Here is a 14594-nt window from a genome sequence, read left to right on the forward strand (position 1 = left end):
ATGCGTTAGTTGGTTAATCATAACGTTGGCTTAAATAAGCAAACCAAATAAGGCGTGTGTGCATCTTAACGCCACGTGACTGTAGTATGCTAATGTAACGGATTTAGAAATACGCTGTCATTTTCAATGTATTGTATCTTATTTTTGGTTATTATTCAACAATCTTGTTGAGTGTGTGTGTGAATTTTATTTTCATGAGTTAAATTTGCGGAAATTGCGATACATCTCTCCTGCGCCTCCTAGGCTTCCGTAGTCCCGGTTTTTCCCGCCGCTCGCTCCTCTGCACCACACGGGACTCTCTTCAGACCGAGGGCTCCGCGGAGACCCGCCTCAACCCTCTTCAAATTCAGATGCTGTCGAGGAACCTCCACGACCAGATATTTCGAGGGCTGCAACCAGAGTACATCGAGGATGACGTGGAGCGCGGCATTCGGCACCTGCAGAAACATCAGCTGTGGGGAAGGAGATTTCCCTTTTGCCCGAAGTGGAGCTGAAGCTGCCCCAGATGCACGGAAAAGATATTGACGAGCACTTTCGCATCCTGGCCCAGAAGCAGAGTCTTCCCTACCTGGAGGCTGCCACCACGCTGCAGCTGGCCGATCTCCCTCCCATGCCGCGCAAATGGCACTGGGAGGTGGGATGGACGCGCTACCGGCCCGACGGGCAGTGTCAGTAGATGGATTTCCCCGAGGAGGAAGCCCTGGTGTTTGACGTGGAGGTGTGCGTAACGGAGGGACAGTGTCCCACCTTGGCCGTCGGCTTTTTTTTAATGATGTTTATGTGTGCAGGTCGGCTGCTGGGACTGGGTTAATATTAGCAGCATTAATAACCTGGTTGACGTACATGCTCTGTACGTGGGAGGGCTAGCACTCAAGAAAGAGGCCAGAGAGACATTCGTGGAGGGCAGCATGACGGATGTCAGGAAGAACTTCCAGGTTAGATGCTCATGACAAATGTTGTGTCAAATTGTCTCTTCTAATAGGCCACATATTTTAATAGATGTTATATTAAAGTACCCTAAATAGGGCTGCAACAACGAATCGATAAAATCGATTAAAATCGATTATTAAAAGCGTTGGCAACGAATTTCATTATCGATTCGTTGTGTCGCGCGATTATTACGTCACTCAATGAGTTGCGGAGATGCGCGCGGAGCAAAAACGAAAATAAAGGCGCCGAGCCGACGTAGAGGAAAGAGCAGCCGGCAGTTGTTGTGAGTCACATGACGCAGGGAGAGACGTCTGTTCGACTAGTCGTCTAAGGTGTGCGAGCGTGGGGGGTCCCGGTCCACGTGGTCCCGTTTTGACGTGAGGGACGTAACAAGCCTCCTGTTTACTCGTCATCCAGCTGATCAAGCTAGCGTTAGCTCGCTAGTAACAGCAGTAAAGCAGTTAGCAAGACACGTTTTTATTTACTCGCCTCTTTTGGACCATTCATTTTTCAATGTGTTGTCTGATATTTTGTGCTTTGTCCCATATCGGTTATTGTTGATAAATATATTTGTGTGTGTTGTACTTTTTGATGCTGTCATATACGGTAGTCCAGTGCGCTTGCGCATATACTGTGGGTTATACGGTAGTTGATGTTATGCCTGTAAAGGGAGACACATGGTGATCCATTAAATCAACTAAGAAGCCTCTAATGCATTTATTTACAAATGCCATTTTAAATTCATCTCATAGCACTTGGTTGTTTTTTAGCTGTATGCATTTACTTAACTTGCACTACAATGATGGTAATAATTTAATGAATATGCTTCAAGTGAACATGAGGGTGTGTTTGTGAGTGTAGTATAGAGAACTAGTTCTGACGAATTTGAGGTTCTGTTTTAGAATAAAGGGTTGGAAATTAAAGCTTTTTAATGCTGTTAAAAACTCCTACTCCTCCTCCAGACTGGGATGAAGGTACGTTTTATTTTTAAGATGGATAATTGTGGCTGACATTTTGTTTTAAGATAACAGAGATAAAGGTTTGAGTTGTTGTGATATTAGACCCGGGCCCACCCTCTGAAGAGGAGATGGCAGGTCCTTGCCCGAGCACGCTGGCTTTGGAGAAGCTGAAGGAAACCGTGAGTCGACTCCCTAAGAGAAGGCAACATCTGCCTGGACATCCAGGGTGAGTTAGGTCACTTCCAAGCAAAGCCATACAAATAATCATCAGTCCCTCAACCTCCTTACTGTGGCCTTCTATTCAGGTGGTATCGTAAGCTGTGTGAGAAGATGTCTGAGGAGGACAGCTGGTCACCTGGAGCCAACCTCATCAGTCTACAGATGAGAGTCACCCCCAAGCTGATGGGTCTGACGTGGGACGGTTTCCCCCTGCATTACACAGACAAACACGGCTGGGGCTACCTGGTTCCTGGACGCAGGGACAACCTGGTAGCCGAGGAGGGAAGCTCGGGCCCTGTGTGCCCACACAGGTAGTTGATACACTTGTGCTTGCACCATCAAGGCAATAGAATGTGTATGTGTGTGTGTGTTCATTGAGGAGGGGGCGGGGGTGTTGTCCTATTCCACAGAGCTATTGAGAGTGTTTACAGAGAATATTGTGAGCGGAACAGCAAACTGCAGCCTGAATATCCTGACTGCAACCCTTCAGATGACCTCATGTGGACAGACGGCACACTGTGGGCAAAGGTGCGTACGCGTAGTCACTGTTTAGTAATCGCATGAAAAAAGAGGTTTCTCATAACTTCAGATTGTTCCTCATAACCATAAACCATTTAGATGATGTAAAGTATAGACTGGTGCCACGGCTAGTAGCTAGATGCTGCGTGACCTTTCATTTTAACGGTATAAAATACATGTTGAATCCTCTGATTGTGCCGCATTGAGCAGAACCGAGGGCTCTGGAATGCTAACATTTATCGTGACATTGTTGTGTATTTCTTAACCCCACACACATCAAGGTGGAGGAGTTTGGGTCCTGGGAAAGTCTCATGGAGGAAAATGGAGTCAGAATGATGAGAAATGGGGATAGTAAGAAAAGCATGGTGAGTGAATTGATCATTGTCATTTACTCTGACTTTGTAATATGAACACGTTTTTCTTTATTTTATTTCATATTATAGCCTTGTTAACACAGAACAGCACAAGCCGCTCTGAAATGGAGCCTGTTGTGCTTAAATTGAACATTAGTGGATGGGATTTGCATTCTGTATTAACAGCAGTCTCCGGAGCCACGTCGTGCCCCAGAGGAGAGCCGCTGCCATTATCACCACGGAAACGGTCCCTACAACGATGTAGATATCTCAGGGTGCTGGTTTTTCAAATGACCTCACAAGGTGAAGTTTCACTGTTCTACCTACAGCGCCCTGATAGCTGACATCAGTGAATTGCTTTCATGGTCTCACTGGACGTGTGTGTGTGTGTTTCAGGACGGCAATAACAACAACGTTGGCAGTCCCTTTTCCAAAGACTTCCTATCCAAGATGGAGGACGGTACTCTCCGGGCCGGACACGGTGGAACCAACGCCACACGAGCTCTGGAGATCAACAAAATGGTGTCCTTCTGGAGGAACGCCCACAAACGTATTAGGTACCTCCTCCCCGCCGTAGTTGTTCATCTGCTTGTCATGAAGACAGCGCGTACAGGACCTCACCGTGTCTTTGTAGCTCTCAGATGGTGCTGTTGCTGAGGAAAGGAGAGCTTCCTCACATCGTCAGCAGGTTTGTCGCACACCGACGGCTGCACTCATTCGTCAGCCATAAAGGGGGGGGGGGGGTAAGCCAGCCCTTTGTATTTAAATACCTTTCGGTCTCCCGAAGACACAAAGAGTTCGATGAAGAGGGCCGATGTGGTGCCCTATTACCTCAAGTCATCACTGCGGGAACGGTAACACGGCGAGCCGTGGAGCCCACGTGGCTGACTGCCATTAATGCACGGGTAAGAAGCCGAGCCGACTAATAGAAACGCCTCAGAGAAACAGTGTTGTCTTTTTTGACGGACTGTTTTCTTTGTGTGTCCGTAAGCGGGACCAGTTCGGCAGTGAGCTGAAGGCCATGGTGCAGGTTCCACCTGGATATCACCTGGTGGGAGCAGATGTAGACTCCCAAGAGTTGTGGATTGCCGCTGTGCTCGGAGAGGCTGGAATTTGCTGGAATGCACGGTGAGATTTGTCCCCCGTCCTTTGACACCACGATATTAACGTTGTAGAAGAACGCATACTTTAAAACGGGTCAGTTTGGGAATGGAGCGTGCAAGGTTAACGGTGTTGCCCCCCCCTACCCCCCCCCGGTGCAGGTTGCACGGCATTCGGCTAGATGACCCTGCAGGGCAAGAAGAGTCAGGGCACCGACCTGCACAGCCGCACCGCCGACACGGTGGGCATCAGCCGAGAGCACGCCAAGGTTTTCAACTACGGACGCATTTACGGCGCGGGTCAACCCTTTGCCGAGAGGCTGCTGATGCAGTTCAACCACCGCCTCGATCAGGCCGAGGCCGCCAGCAAGGCCAAGCAGATGTACGCGTTGACAAAGGGCATACGCAGGTACGCTCGGTAGTTGCGGCTTTGAGTTAAGATTTCATATTTTTTATTAGATTCCATTTAAGTGGAGTACTGGTGCTACGTGTTTGATCAGATACCGGCTGTCGGAGGAGGGCGAGTGGCTGGTCAATGAGTGGGTATACCCTGCAGGAGTTGCAGAGGATCACCCGACTGGCTTCGCAGAGGTGAGGGGGGCGAGTAACTAAGCGCTTGGACTCGGGCGAGCTCTTTTACCGTCACTAGATGCCCCCCCCTCGTCGTCACCCCCCATAGCTCGCGGCGGAAGAGGTGGGATATGGTCGGCAAACGGCTGTGGGCCGGCGGCACGGAGTCCGACATGTTCAACAAGCTGGAGACCATCGCGCACTCTGCCCAGCCAGCCACTCCGGTCCTGGGCTGCAGGATTAGCAGGGCGCTCGAGCCCGCGGCGGTCAAGGATGAGGTGAGGATGTTAATGGCCTTTTTATTGATTTCTTTTATTTTCTTTTTTTGATCAAAACAAACGCCCCAGCAGGATAAGGTCTAAATTAAGACGATGCCATATTCTGTTTTAGTTTATAACAAGCAGAGTGAACTGGGTGGTCCAGAGCTCTGCGGTGGACTACCTGCACCTCATGCTGGTGGCCATAAAGTGGCTCTCTGAGGAGCACGACGTCGATGGCTGTTTCTGCATCAGCATCCACCACGAGGTGCGGTATCTCGTCCGCAGTGAAGACCGCTACCGAGCGGCGCTGGCGCTTCAAATCACAAACCTGCTTACGATGTCTGCTATTTTATTCATTACCCCGTTGGAATTTTCAATTTTTTTATTATGGACTAGGCAATAAAAGCTTGTGTCCCCTGCAGGAGTGTGTTTGCCCATGCGTTAGGCCTGCAGGACCTTCCCCAGTCAGTAGCTTTCTTCAGTGCAGTGGACATTGACCAGTGTCTGCGGAAGGAGGTCACCATGGACTGTGTGACCCCCTCCAACCCCACGGGTCTGGAAAGGAGATACAACCTACCACCCGGTAACTCCTGCACGCCGTCATCAGCCGGGAGTTAAACGTGTCTTTTAACGGGTTGTAATATGTATTTTTCCAAATATATGATATGAAGAATGTGCTTTAAAAACAGCAGGGTATGTTACGAATAAAATATAAATATTTCTGTAAATTAATCAATTTGTTACCTTACAGAGCTGTAAGTGACATGGCAGAAAAGAGTGAAATGACATACAATGTAGCTTATCATTTAAGGGAATTAATCAAACATATCTGATACCGGTCAGTGGTGGTAACATTCCATGCAAGATGTGACATTAAAAAGAAAAAAAAAACACTTAATAAATTGAACTGTAAGAAAACCAAGTTCAACAAACTTTGTGCAAACTTTCCACAGGTGAGGCATTGGACATTTACCAAATCCTCAACGCTACCAAAGGCTCTCTAAACAAAGGGAGATAGGACCCAACTGCCGGGACAAGATCCGGGAGGAAGCCGCAGGTGTGCGATCCAAACCGAGTTGAGCCTCGGCTCACTGCTTTCTCTTCTTCTGACGGGGTTCTTGTGTCTCCTCGGCCCCCTGTGACACGTTGGCCTGAAAAGGATCCAAAGAAGAGACTTGACGAATTGATCTGAGCCAGCGGAGTGTGTTAAAAAAGGCACAACAGAGGCATTCAAAACCTCCCACGTGGGGAGAGACTGAGGACAAGTCCGCTTCAGTGACTCGCGTGATCAAGTAAAAGAAGCCCACACTTACCTCCTGACTGGTGTCCTGCTCTTGTAGCGCTGCGTCCAGAGTGGCAGAGTTGATGCGGAAATCCCTTGAGGTGCTCAGCTTCATGTACTGCATCAGGTTTACCTGGACAGGCCTGCACTCGTCAAGCGTTTTGTTCCGTGGTGTGTTGTACGACTCTCTTCATAGCATTCGGTTAAGCACCACAGGCAACGTAGTTCACACAAATCTTTGATTTCTTTGAGAGTGTGATGAGGTATTTTTCATACTGCTTTAATACTTAAAAATGTAGATTTGTTTGAGGTCCACATGTTACAGTATATCGTTAATCACATTATAGGAGGGAAATCCTTACAGAGGGAGCAGCGTTCACTTCATTTCTTTTCTTTTTCTTCTTGTCATCTTCTCCTCTACCACCAAATTCTCTGTTCTAATAAAGAAAACAGTTTTTTAAAAATAAACCCGCAGCGGGGTGATGGTGCAGGTCCCGGGCAGCAGGGCCGTCTGGACCAGCTCATTTAAAGCAGTCAAAAGGGTCCCGATCTGCAGCGTCACGGCTTTCTCTGTTGGGTCCTGCTGGCCTGCGGTCTGGGTGGCCTCGCCTACACGTCGGGAACGCAACGCAAGTTTTATTACCTCGTACCCCCCCTTTTAACGCTCACCATTAATCCCAATTTAGCAGCCGCGTCAAAGGTGTCGTACCAGCAGCAGATTTGTCAGAGGACTTTTCTTTCGGACAATCAGCCAGTCCACTTCATCCAGCACTCTGTCCACCTGAGACAGGACCAGCAGCTGGGGACGAGGGATTCAAAATGAAGCGCGGTGGGCACACTGCGCGAAAACGGATTGTGATGTCATCGGAAGCTTCCGCTTGTCGAGCAAACACTCACCACTCCCGCCGTTGCAGTCTTCATGTTGATGATGGCAAAGTGAGACTGTTTTTCCACCTCAACATTCTGGCCACAGACAAAGAAAGGTATAAGAATGACATGCTCATTTTGACCCCCAGCACCAGAAGGTTCCCACACAGTATTATTGCAGAATGTAAATAAATGATGTGTTTAATAGCAAAAACAGTGATTTTAGATGCGCCAATTGGCCACATTTTGAATCCCTGCAAAAATGCCAAATCGCTTGTACTAATTTTGTGTACCCCATCAATATCTCCAAGTTGGCTGTGGATGTCTTGGCACAATTCCAGCAGCAGGCTTACAGGACTCTTGTAGAGGACATGCAGGTTGAAGAGCAGGGTGAGCAGCCCCTTGGAGAAAGCCGAATCCTCTGTACGAGACAAGCAGTCGGATCTCAGCACACCCGGCGCTACACGTGCACGCAAATAAGTAAACGGTCACTCACCAAAACTGGTCTCCTTGCAGATCTTTACGGTCCAAGGGATCATCTGTACAAACTGTAGATGGAGGTGCATGTTAGGGGGGGTGGGGGCGGGCAGGTGGTACGGAGGATGCTGTGTGAGGTGCAATTAGGAGTACAGCTACCTGCTGGGAGGAGGGCTTTAGCTGGCGTGAAAGCACACACAAGATGCTGACCAGCAGCTGAGCCTCTTTGCTGTTAAATTCTTCCTCCCCTCGGCTTAACTGTGTGAAGAGCGCCCTCTGTTGGCAGGTTTAGAAAACCCACTTGTGAAATAACGTTTAAAGCCAGGCCTCTGAAATTACCATTTTTTGAAATAAGTAGAGGGGAGAAACCAAATCCGTTCTTTGTGGGTGTACCTGAAACTGTCTGATGTAAAAGAAGTTCATCTCTGTAACGTTGCCTTCGTCCGGCTCGGCGTCGTCCTCAGACATTTCTGTGAGGGGGGGGGAGAAAAAACAAAAAACAATGACTTCCTGCGTGCCGTTTGGACGTGCGGCGTTTGCTTTTTGAGAGCGGTGGGTTTCAAACCCATGGAGGAGAGAAGCTGGGCCAACCTGTCCGGGTAGCGCTGCTGACAAGCAGTGAAGATCCTGAGCAGACCTTCCAGACACACCAGGGACAAGCTGGAGCGGTTCTCCTTCTTCCCTGCGTCCTCCACACCGCTGGGGATGTTGGTGTAACGCCACAGCAGCACGCCGGATTGCGCAATGACAGACCTCTCGTTGGACAAAGGCGACAAAAGCATAAACAGGGTTTAACCAGGAGCTGTCCTTTTAGGAGGGAGTGAGTTCTACCTCGTTGTGTCACAGAGGAAGCGGAAAGTTCTTTCTGCGTTCTGTCCATCTGGCCCGTCCGTGTGTCCCGTCTCCTCCTGCTGCTGGATCTTCTGTACGGCCACATTCACGGCGTAACGCACAAACTCTCCACTTGAGCGGAGCACCGAGAGGGCCTCCTCTCTGCTCTGAGTACTGTTCCTGAAGAAGAAAAGAACGAGAAAATCCACCATCCATTTCATTCTAGCAATTATTATTGTGTGTTTTGGTGTTGCCAACTCTACCCCTGATTCAGTGCACATTCAATAAAATGCTATTTGTATATTTCAGCACTTCACAAGTTCAGAGACCAATCAATGCTATACAAGATGTGCTGTGTACATTGTGGTTTCACTCAATACAATCTGATCTATATATTCAGACAGCGTCTGTGTGCGAACATCGTTACCGGAATAGCACAGTGAGGAGAGTTGATACGAAGCCCAAAGAGAGTAAACTGCGAGGAATCTTGTTTGAGAGCACTCGAGCCTTGCCAGATTTCTCCTTCGGGATCTCGGCCAGTTTGTGGTAGCAGTTGAACAGCTCCATGAGCTCCTCAAAGCGGCTCTTACTGCGACACACAGAGGTGGAGGCACGCAGACCATCACGTTAACAGCTGCTACGCAGCACAGGAGCGTAATCGTACCAGGAGAAGGGGGTTGTTACCTATAGTTGGCTTTGATGAAGTTGTGCTCCATGAGGACCTCGTACACTCCCATCACCAGCACCGCATAGATATTGTTTTTAACCCCAACACTGTTTGCCGTGGAGAACTCGGCCGACTGACAGACATTAAATGACTCAAGACGGTGCTTTCAGTGGAACAACATCATCTGGCACGCTGAGGGACAAGCGCGGAAGCTGTGCGTGAGAAACACTGGTAGTAGAGATCAACTAATAGACAATTCAAGAAAAAAAATGGCCAATTCATTCTTAAGGAGAAGTGATTATTTGCCCCTTGCTTTTAAATCTAAATCATATTTTTGATAGTCCAGTTGAACCTTTTGAAGCCCTTACATCTGCTGTCAATTGCAATGTAAGCTGTGTACTTTTTTCTCGAATGCATACCAGCTCAAAGTCCTCTAGTTCACACTTGATCATGCGTCTCGTCATGCTCTCTAGGACTGCCTGTATTTCACTCTGGTACCCCTTCCCCCTTCCTCTTCCTCCTCCTCATTAGTGTTGGTATTGGCCGATTGGCTGTTCTGCAGCCACAGTAGGCAATGCACGAAATGGCCTGAAATGGAACAAAAGCGTATTTATATGAAAAGGTACCGACGTGGCACAAACAGGCAGTAAAGTGTAAACAGAGGCAGAGTACCAGCGGCTCCTGCAGGTAGACCTGGTCTCCGATTGCCGTGATGCACGGCTCCAGTTTCACCGGGGGCAGGAGGTCTTGTTCGGGCTCGTAGTACCGCCTCAGCTAGAGAGACAAAGACGTGACATACAGAGAACGCGACAAACGCGGCCGTCATACCGAACGCGGTTTACGAGCACATACCTGCGAGAGGGGGGTCTGCATGACGGAGCTCCCGAGCTGAGAGTTGCGACGGAGGACGTCGTAGAAACCCTGAAAACGGTTGATGATTTGCCTTCTTAGTATATTTCTTTACTAGCACGAGCGTGCATGCAATTGGCTCGCGGTGGCGTAAAACAGGTTAAGCGCATCAAAGCAGCACGGGAGACGTCTAACCTCGTAGAGCATGAGGCGAACGTCGGCCTGCTGGCCGAGGCAGCGGCGCAGGCTGCTGAGGATCTCCAGACAGAACGCCTCGTTGGCAGCCGAGTTGTAGCGAGCGTGGACGTCCACTTGGATCTATTCAGGGTTTCAGGCAGACATACTGTCCCTGGATGTCTGTGTTTTGTCCATCGTCCTCAGATATATTGACACAACTGTACCTAACTAGAGGAGACGGCCTGGCTACACTGTCTCGAGGCCAAGCTGCCCAACACTTTGAAGTTCTTTAGCAGCAACAAGAAGCCGTACTGATGAGTCTCATCTGACTCAAAGAGAAGCTTCGCCCACCTGGAAAATATGGCCTTGCGGAGAACTAGAATCAAAGCATCTTTCAAAGACATGCTGACCTTGAGCAAAGGCTGCAGAGTAAACAGAGAAAGATTATCAAACTAAATCAACCACTACAATGTGTGTGTGTGTGTGTGTGTGTGTGTGTGTGTGTGTGTGTGTGTGTGTGTGTGTGTGTGTGTGTGTCAGTTTATTTACCTGAAGGCTTTTAGTAGACCCTGAACAGTGGTCAAAGGCAGGTATGATAGGTGGTCAAATGTCTCGGTCACCTTAGAAGATGACTCCAGGAGGATCATGGGAGCAGAAACCACAATGTCAGAAAAAAGATCTAAATGATGCACAAACAAAGACGAGAATAAGTCAGAATGTAATCTCTAACCAGACAGACACTGGTGTACACCAGAACACTCCTGTACACCTATATCTAAAGGTGGTCTTACCTAAGTAATTTTTGACAGGCGACGCCGTCTTTGAGACCAATCGATTCAGGACCTGGTCCAGTATCTCACCTCTGATGGGCTCGTGCACCTGTTGGAGAAGAAACGCACATCCTTCAGCAAGGAAACCATATAATGAGGTAGTCAATTATGAAAAATTGACCTGGTTTATTCTATAACATCAAATAAATAAATACCTTAAAGCCCTGCAGAAGCACCTGTCCTCCCAGCTTGCATGCCTGCTGATTAGGGGTCCGGGCTATGCTAGCAGACCCTTCAGTGGTCTTGCCAAACGGTCCAGGTTTGGGTCCAAATGCATCCATAAGGAAGAAGCCCAGCTGAACCAGACCTTGGGTCACATGATCCCAACCAAACACACTGCAGAGGCGGAAGTATAGAATTTGTGTGTTGATGCTGAAGTGGTGAATATCACATATTTGTCCAGAAAATTTTAAGACGTGCAGTTCTTCTGTTAAAAGGACTTAAGTTGGCTTTTGAAGGGCTGACCTGTTCTTGACTGTGTCAAGTATCATCTGAGCCACACTGCAGTGACCAGGCAGGAGGTCCTGCAGGAACTTTGACCCCTGCTGCAGTTGCTCATCCTTGAAGCTCTTGATGATCGCCCCTTTCAAAAGGTCAAACACCTAAACAAACCAGAGAAAGGACAAATGTGCGGAGAAGATCAAAAAAAGAAATACTCCAATGAGTATCGGGAAGAATGTATAGGATTCTCACCTGCTCTCCATAACGCTGGATGCGTGCCACTGAGAGCAACAGGGCAACGCTGAAAGGGCATAGATCCCCGTATGATGTCTGCAGACAAAGATGTATGGCATTAAAATAGAGTTATGCATTTTTCACAAATAACTTAACCTACAGATGAGCCATTACGAACCTTAAAGCTTTTAAGGAATCCTCTGCCGAGTTCATGGTTGAGTCGTATAGCAAAGACTATATGTGGAGGATAGCAGTGCCCTCCACATGCCTCAACTGGTCCAGTGGAATGGACTGAACCTCCAGGTCCAGGCTCCTGAGGAAGGAACGGTGAAAAGGAACGATTAGCAGTGAAAAGTGGGCAGTAAGATTCAGAGTGAACACGGTGTGTTCCACTTGCAGTGTACGAGTCACTCACTCTCCAAGTTTCTGCTCCTCCTCCTGGCAGACATCTTGTTCCTTAAAATAACAGATGATTCCATCCAGGACCTGTTTCTTACAACCCTATGAGACAAGGGTGCAGTGCAGGTCTTTAGATCATTAATGCAAGCAGGAAAGATGATCACCTATTGTTTCATTTTACACACACGCACACCAACCTTTGCAGATAAAAGCAGCAGTTGATAAACCAGTGGTGGGATCTCCTGCAGATCCAGCTTGGTGAACATCCTCAGTACTTTCTCCACCACAAACTGCAGCTCCTCTGATGACAAGGGCACATCCCTAAAAATTAGAGAGGCCCAAAACAAAACTACGGTCAACATTGCTATATGCTCTAAAAAATATTGAAAGCATTAATAAAAAGTTGTATTGCTCTGTGGGAGATGGAATAGACTGTAGAATGTGGTGGTTCGATAGTCAAAAGGTCTTACCTGAACATGGTCGTCAGGTGGATCACATTGCGGGTCCCATCTGCATGAAAACAAATACGTCACTCTTACAACTAAGATCCATACGGATCTCAAATATTTCATCCCAGAGAGGTGATTGGATGCAGCCAGGGCTGTAGTGGAGGGTAAACGCACGTAAACGCCGTTTACGCACCTCTGGAATTTTGGAAATAGCGTTTACGCACCTATAAATAGCGTTTACGCACCTATAAATAGCGTTTACGCACCTATAAATAGCGTTTACGCACCTATAAATAGCGTTTACGCACCTCAAAGTTCCCTGCGCCTTGTATTCTTCCGTTGGAATAATCCGAAATAAACTTACCTATTGTTGAACATATAAACGGCGTAGTCTGAATCATGTTCATCTGCGCTGTATTACGGTCTGTGAGCATCCAATCAGTGCCTTGCGGCTGCAGCAGCGACCAATCAGGATCCAGGAGGCGCACGCTCTGTGTTCGCTGGTCGTGCGCGGTAAAAGAAAAACGCCTGGTGACGCGTAGATTAGAAAACATGTCAGTACACAATCCTTAATTGGACTGATCGGGCAGCAAGTACAGGATGTTGTATGTCGTGTATGTTGTATGCTGTAGCAAATGAGCGGTTAGCTCTTGACTGGGTATATAAAATTCTCATTCAAAAGACACTTTTGGAGCCAAGTACAATCACAATTGTAAGAAATGTTTCGCTTTTATACATGCAATTAATCAATAATTATTAACAGATCGTACCTCCAGCATCAGCTGCCACCTCAGTCTGAAGATCCCCAGACTCACACAGAGGGATGCAGTGCTGATAAACAAGGAGTCTGCGGTTTGACCCTTCAGGGGAATCTGGCGCGGAGCCTAAAATAGAGCAGAAAAAGTAATCATATATATATATATATATATATATATATATATATATATATATATAAAATCACAGGATTCTGAATAGACATGTGTACATTAGACTGTTGTGATCTGCAATGCTACTTACCTTTGAATATGCCTTTAATCATGGCACCGACCTTCTCACTCTTCAGTGCGCCGTTGTTAATCACAGTGGTCAGCTAGAAAGCAGAACATGTTTGTTTTTAGTAATTACAGCATTTGGTGGGTTGATGAAGTAGGTGAGCGTTCGTTACCTGGTCATCTGTGAGCGTGGACAGGTACTTCTGGAGTTCAGTACTGTCCCCGTCTGATAGTGCGAGGCTTTTATCCATTACGGCTGGTTAAAACGTAACGCGAGAGAAGGGACTTGAACTCCCTCGCTGTTACTGTGGCCAGCGCTCAGTGCGAACCAACGAAACGCACAAATTAAACGCTAGGACGTTAGTTCACTATGGAGGACTAAAAGTGCCACAATTAAATAAATAAATACACCATTAAATAATTACTTAAATGTGTCATTCATTAATTAAAATTGGAATTAAATAAATAAATGTGTCATTAAATGTGTCATTAATTAATTAAAATACCGATTCATTGTATGTAAAATGCATATATAACTATTTCACTATTTACATTTACATTTCATGATCCTGCGTTGCAGCGCTTCATGAATTACTTAAAACTGTCAAACTGACCCATCAAAAGTTGGTAGGCGGAACATAACGCCTGATTGGTTACCCTGTGCATCAAGTCAAGACAAATCAATTCCAGATAATGGATCGCTGCAGAGCTACTGAACACATTCCAATACACTGGGTGGCGCTATTCACCTCTACGTTGGTTTGGATACGCTGTTAAACAGAACTTTCATTGCAACGGCTAAAAATCAAGGAGATGACGCGGTCCTGCTAGCCCCAATGACCAAGGACGCAGACGCCGTGCGAGGTGCAGGACAAAATGTCAAAAAGTTGCCCGGAGCTGCTGAGAGAAGCAGCGAATTTGATTGAGGAAGCTCTGAGCAGAAGTCCAACGGCTCCGGCGGCTCAGTCACAGCAGATACCGGCCGCTCAATCACGTACACCTGTCCAAGGTAAGCTAAGTAATTTCATGTTAGCCAGGTGTGCTACTCACTAATGATTCGGGACACACGTGTGGGTTAAATTAGATCGACTCGAAAATGTATTTGTATGTGGTATTATGATGTTTCGTGCGCGACACGTTCGTTGTTAATTGGTGGAGCATAAAACCCGCTAGTTAGCTAATGGTGTTA

At 47.4% G+C, this 14594-nt stretch overlaps 1 protein-coding gene and 2 pseudogenes across 3 annotated transcripts in view; 2 read left to right on the forward strand and 1 right to left on the reverse strand.

The window, feature by feature from the left end:
• On the forward strand, window positions 1-6660 carry LOC120812886 (DNA polymerase subunit gamma-1-like; annotated as a pseudogene). The gene is made up of 18 exons (XR_013454769.1): window positions 1-4; window positions 244-806; window positions 1872-1904; window positions 1992-2115; window positions 2195-2419; window positions 2519-2636; window positions 2909-2992; window positions 3167-3283; window positions 3377-3537; window positions 3615-3668; window positions 3768-3885; window positions 3972-4108; window positions 4243-4489; window positions 4581-4671; window positions 4760-4928; window positions 5041-5175; window positions 5333-5493; window positions 5864-6660. The product of XR_013454769.1 is annotated as a DNA polymerase subunit gamma-1-like (transcript).
• Window positions 6396-14594, reverse strand: part of LOC120812887 (Fanconi anemia group I protein-like) — a 16609-nt pseudogene continuing 8410 nt past the window's right edge. Inside the window, exons 2-29 of the transcript XR_013454954.1 lie at window positions 13431-13503; window positions 13184-13297; window positions 12778-12941; window positions 12435-12474; window positions 12162-12285; window positions 11981-12066; window positions 11744-11878; window positions 11584-11661; window positions 11356-11492; window positions 11046-11226; window positions 10852-10939; window positions 10617-10739; window positions 10285-10490; window positions 10079-10201; window positions 9887-9955; window positions 9694-9808; window positions 9454-9622; window positions 9052-9167; window positions 8795-8956; window positions 8369-8547; window positions 8102-8269; window positions 7930-8006; window positions 7696-7812; window positions 7556-7607; window positions 7353-7480; window positions 7090-7155; window positions 6902-6991; window positions 6396-6801 (exon numbers count right to left, since the gene is read on the reverse strand). The product of XR_013454954.1 is annotated as a Fanconi anemia group I protein-like (transcript). The remainder of the gene's footprint in view (window positions 6802-6901; window positions 6992-7089; window positions 7156-7352; window positions 7481-7555; window positions 7608-7695; window positions 7813-7929; window positions 8007-8101; window positions 8270-8368; window positions 8548-8794; window positions 8957-9051; window positions 9168-9453; window positions 9623-9693; window positions 9809-9886; window positions 9956-10078; window positions 10202-10284; window positions 10491-10616; window positions 10740-10851; window positions 10940-11045; window positions 11227-11355; window positions 11493-11583; window positions 11662-11743; window positions 11879-11980; window positions 12067-12161; window positions 12286-12434; window positions 12475-12777; window positions 12942-13183; window positions 13298-13430; window positions 13504-14594) is intronic.
• LOC120812188 (uncharacterized) overlaps window positions 13921-14594 on the forward strand; it is a 4738-nt gene continuing 4064 nt past the window's right edge. Inside the window, exon 1 of the mRNA XM_040167991.2 lies at window positions 13921-14414. Coding sequence (XP_040023925.2) covers window positions 14282-14414 — 133 coding nt within the window. The 5' untranslated portion in view covers window positions 13921-14281. The remainder of the gene's footprint in view (window positions 14415-14594) is intronic.

This window comes from Gasterosteus aculeatus, chromosome Y (genome assembly GCF_964276395.1).
Source record: "Gasterosteus aculeatus chromosome Y, fGasAcu3.hap1.1, whole genome shotgun sequence".
Classification (NCBI taxonomy): domain Eukaryota; kingdom Metazoa; phylum Chordata; class Actinopteri; order Perciformes; family Gasterosteidae; genus Gasterosteus; species Gasterosteus aculeatus.